The sequence below is a fragment of the Procambarus clarkii genome, chromosome 76 (genome assembly GCF_040958095.1).
Source record: "Procambarus clarkii isolate CNS0578487 chromosome 76, FALCON_Pclarkii_2.0, whole genome shotgun sequence".
Taxonomy (NCBI): Eukaryota; Metazoa; Arthropoda; class Malacostraca; order Decapoda; family Cambaridae; genus Procambarus; species Procambarus clarkii.
In genome coordinates this window covers 18,199,190-18,204,189 of record NC_091225.1, presented here as the reverse complement: position 1 = coordinate 18,204,189, position 5,000 = coordinate 18,199,190, and the positions used below count along the sequence as shown (strand labels likewise).

Here is a 5,000-nt window from a genome sequence, read left to right as displayed (position 1 = left end):
TTATAAGAAACTTATGCACTCTTGAATTTTTAGTTAGCTAAATCTGTTATTTATAAATGATTATACATTTATAGAGGATTCAGAATGTTAATAAGATTACCCTCCTTATTACTCGACTTTCTACTTTAACGTCTATGGTAATTTTCACACCTCTCGTTTCACCCCTTCTCACTTGGGCTGGACGGTAGAGCGACGGTCTCGCTTCATGCAGGTCGGCGTTCAATTCCCGACCGTCCAAGTAGTTGGGCACCATTCCTTCCCCCCGTCCCAACCCAAAATCCATATCCTGACCACTTCTCAGCGCTATATAGTCCCAATGGCTTGGCGCTTTGCCCCCCCCCCTGATAGTTCCCTTCCCTTCCCTCATCCACCCCCCCTTCTAAACTTTCACTCACCCCCCCCCCCCTTAAAACTTGAGTACTTTTTTTTTTCTTCTACAAGAAATGAGACGTTTTCCATTTTCTTTTATAAGAGGGAGACTCACTCGTGCGAAGTTAAAAGGAGGAATGTTTCTATCTTTTATCACATTTTTGTCTTGTTATTGTAGAATTTGCTGTGACTGGATCTTTAACATCTTGATTGTCTATTCCTTTTTCGTTCCTTTAGTTGTGGATTTATTTAGTTTTCGCTCCTTCAAAGTCGTTCAGGTTGTATTATTAGCGTTTGCTATCTCTCTCCTTTCTTCTGCCTTCTTATTTCTACCTTTTCTACTTTCTTATTTCTACCTTTTCTACTTTCTTATTTCTACCTTTTCTACTTTCTTATTTCTACCTTTTCTACTTTCTTATTTCTACCTTTTCTACTTTCTTATTTCTACCTTTTCTACTTTCATCTACCATCTCCCTCCTTTCTTCTGCCTTCTTATTTCTACCTTTTCTACTTTCTTATTTATACCTTTTCTACTTTCTTATTTCTACCTTTTCTACTTTCATCTACCATCTCCCTCCTTTCTTCTGCCTTCTTATTTCTACCTTTTCTACTTTCTTATTTCTACCTTTTCTACTTCTACCATCTCCTTCCTCATTCTCTTCACCGTATTAAGCGATGGGGAAGATATATTTTATTCAATTTGTTTTACATATGCTTAAAATCACTGTTCTTGTGAACACGGCATCGTTGTATTCTTAGTATTTTTGTATTTTTATGGTCATGGCATTGCTGTATTCTTGCGAGCATCGGATGACTGTATTCATGTGGTTGTTGTATAGCTGCATTCATTGTATTCACAGCCATTGTCTCATTACATTATACATTCATACATTGGCTAATTATACTGGTCAATAAGCCTTAACTTTATTCATATTACGTCATAAACATCGACTGTTTAAACACATGAAACAAGACTCTAATACAAAGCAAAAAAAATACACAAACATGGTTTTTTTTCGACAACATTTACCACGAAAGCTAAAAACTGTTTTAATGGTAAACACGACTCATTAACCACATAAACATTAGTCATAAACATCAATTATAAACATCTACGTAACTAACGAGGACTCGACAGGGAGGAAACAGCTTCCTGCTTTATCATAGTGGACTACACGCTGGCACCACATGGCAATGCAATATTGCATTGAAGCAATAAAATATGAATCAATAAAATAAAAATAATAATCGTAAATTATAATTAAAAAATAGCGAGGGATTTACGTGATTAAGGTGTGCTACTTAAATAGCATACTACATATCAAGGGGACTGGATTCACGAAGTAGTTACGCAATGCACTTACGAACGTGTACATCTTTCCTCAATCTTTGACGGCTTTGGTTACATTTATTAAACAGTTTACAAGCATGAAAACTTGCCAATCAACTGTTGTTATTGTTATAAACAGCCTCCTGGTGCTTCGGAGCTCATTAACTGTTTAATAATTGTAAACAAAGCCGCCAAAGATTGAGAAAAGATGTACAGGTTCGTAAGTGCTTGAGTAACTGCTTCGTGAATCTGGCCCCAGGTTCGTAAGTGCTTGCGTAACTGCTTCGTGAATCTGGTCCCTCAACGAAGGGTTCTTAGACAGAGCACAAGACTGTTGTTGTTAAAGATTCGCTACCTGGAACAAAGTTCCAAGTAGCACGGGCTATGGTGAGCCCGTAGGGCCTTGAGCACAAGACGCTCAAAATAAAACTAGTTCTTATCACCCTTGCTAATTAGTCTACTACGGCTCAAGTTATTCCCGTCATGAATTACCACAATGACGCGAGTAACTGGGCCATTACAGCACCCGGAGTGAAGCCGCCGCTGCTATTCAGGCTTGTGTAATGAGGGGGAGAGAGAGACAGGGGGTAGGGGGGGGTTGTAATTCCGGGTTGGGTAGTAATGTTTCTTGTGTGATTGGTAGGAGGTGTCTGTCCTCCGCCGACCCGTATTTAGCGCCAGTGAGCTATCTCGACTTGAAATTGCAAACCTCAAAATTTGCAATGGTATCTAATTTTCGTGTAAGTTTATAAAGAGGTAATTGGCGTTTTGCTGGGTGAAAAGCTGGGGGCGATTCACGAAGCAGTTACGCAAGCACTTACGAATCTGGACATCTTTTCTCTATCTTTGGCGGCTTTGTTTACAATTATTAAACTTGAGTTCCGAAGCACCAGGAGGCTGTTTATAACATTAACAACAGTTGATTGGCAAGTTTTCATTTTTGTGAACTGTTTAATAAATGTAACCAAAGCCGTCAAAGATTGAGGAAAGATGGTCTGACACTGTCATATATATATATATATATATATATATATATATATATATATATATATATATATATTAGTATATGGTAGCAGTCTTTCCTGTAGACATATATTATTTAATATGACCGAAAAAGTAAGATTAATAATTCTAACACAAATTTTCTCAATCTTTCGTACATTTCTTTTCACTGTTGGTGGTAATTCAAAAATCAATTCTCCAAAATTCTAAATTTTGGAATCAAAATGAATCTAAATGGAATCTAAATCATAGTGTTTGGAATCAAAATGGAATCTAAATTTTGGAATCAAAAACAAAAATTAATTCTCCAAAATTCTAAATCTAAATAAAATAAATTTAGACTAAAAATAAAAAATTAATTTTGGAGAATTGATTTTTGAATTACCACCAACAGTGAAAAGAAATGTACGAAAGATTGAGAAAATTCGTGTTAGAATTATTAATCTTACTTTTTCGGTCATATTTAATAATAATATATATATATATATATGCAACAATGATCACAAAAACACTGATCCAAGTATGCAGAATAACCACATATGAAAAATAGAAAATGCTTAACGCGTTTTCGGCTAATTCGCCTAAGCATTTTCTATTTTTCATATGTGGTTATTCTGCATATATATATATATATATATATATATATATATATATATATATATGCTATTATGACTTATTGTTTGTAGAAACATATATGAAGTTATTTTTGTTGTTTCTTCAATTATCATATAGTTTCTCTTAACATTTCGAGAAAGAAAACGGTGTGTGTGCGTACGTCGAATAAGAGCATATACGGAGGTAAATTTTTAGACTTATAAGTCTAAATTTTAAGTCTAAATTTTTAGACTTCAATAATTAATAATAATTCATTGTGTCGGGGGACAGGAAGCCAGAGTGTATTCATACACGTTAGGCTTATATCGAGGCCCCATTACACTGACCTCGTGCAGGATTCAACCCACAACAAGCTGACAATCGCCTGAGTACCTACTCAGCTGCTAGGTGAACAGGCCCATTAGGTGATAGGAAATGCTATTTCTGTCCCGTCCAGGATTCGAACCCGAAATTCTCGATTGTGAGTCGAGAACGAATCCGACTGTGCTACCAAGACCCCTTAATGTATGAAGTTTTAAAAGTCTCATTCCTTGTCTTTATCTAGTAAGTTCTTTATGCATATATATAAAAATAGACTTAACAATTGTCTGAAGGATAAGAAAAATTCCTGTAATGCTGGACCCTAATAGACACTAGCAAAACCAGTTTGGTTAATGCCCGAAACGCTTTGCGTAATAGTGGCTTTAGGCATTGTATGTACTAGCTATACCTATAAGTTAAACAATCCTTGTAAATATTTATTGTATGTATGTACCTTACCTAAATAAAATTGTATTGTATTGTATTGTATAATAATAAAAATAATAATAATAAAGTATTTTTTCATGTTTTCTATATCAACAGACAAAGGTTAAACAAATGCAAGTCACTGGTTATATTAGCTAACTGATAGTAATAGCCTATAGCTATGCAAATAGCCTATAGATATAGATAATATCGCGTATCTATGCAAGTCCAAGATGGGGGTGTGGTAAATCTAGTGTTTACATCCTTGTTGTGGTCGGTTAATTTATCTTTTTCGTTTTTCTTCCGTTTTCTCTGAACTCTGGCGTGTTGGAGGGGGGGGACTGAAGGGATTATCAAAGATGGCGCCAAGCCTGGAGGACCGTAGCTAAAGTCACTACACACTCCTCCCTACCACATCAGTGCCTCAAAGTAGGAGGTGGTTGGAGGAATACTAGACAACCGATTGTTTAAACGGTGGGGTTCAGGAGCTGAAGTTCGCATCAGTCTATTTGGTAGGCAATTTTTATTGATTTTTTTATATTTTTTTTACAGATGGATCTTCGATTCCTGTTAGCAGGCCGAGAGCTTTCCCTTCCCATAGCCGAAGGTAAGTCTTACTCTACTACTATTATTTGTATTTATTTTTTGCAACACGACCAGCCAATCGGATCTACAACCAGGTACCCAATTACTGTTAAGCGAATAAGAACGAGCAATTATGGATTGCATCCCAGTCGATCCTCCCAGGTGAGTATCTGTAACTATTGTCTAACTACTGAACCATCTCCAGGCACCTGGCTTGAGGTGAACGGTAACGCTATTGATTCGTGTCTCCTCCTGCCAGGATTCGAACTCGGTAACTTTCGGCTGAGACTCGAAGTCGTTCACCAATTAACCACTAAGCTCTTGTTGTATCTGTCTAATCACCTTCGTAATCCAACGAAAATATGCGAGAAAT

General features: G+C 36.4%; 1 protein-coding gene across 1 annotated transcript in view; it reads left to right on the top strand.

Moving 5' to 3' along the window:
• The window catches only part of LOC123771559 (histone H1, macronuclear-like), a 39,929-nt gene that overhangs the window by 80 nt on the left and 34,849 nt on the right, over nucleotides 1-5,000 (top strand). Inside the window, exon 2 of the mRNA XM_069313854.1 lies at nucleotides 4,595-4,649. Coding sequence (XP_069169955.1) covers nucleotides 4,595-4,649 — 55 coding nt within the window. The remainder of the gene's footprint in view (nucleotides 1-4,594; nucleotides 4,650-5,000) is intronic.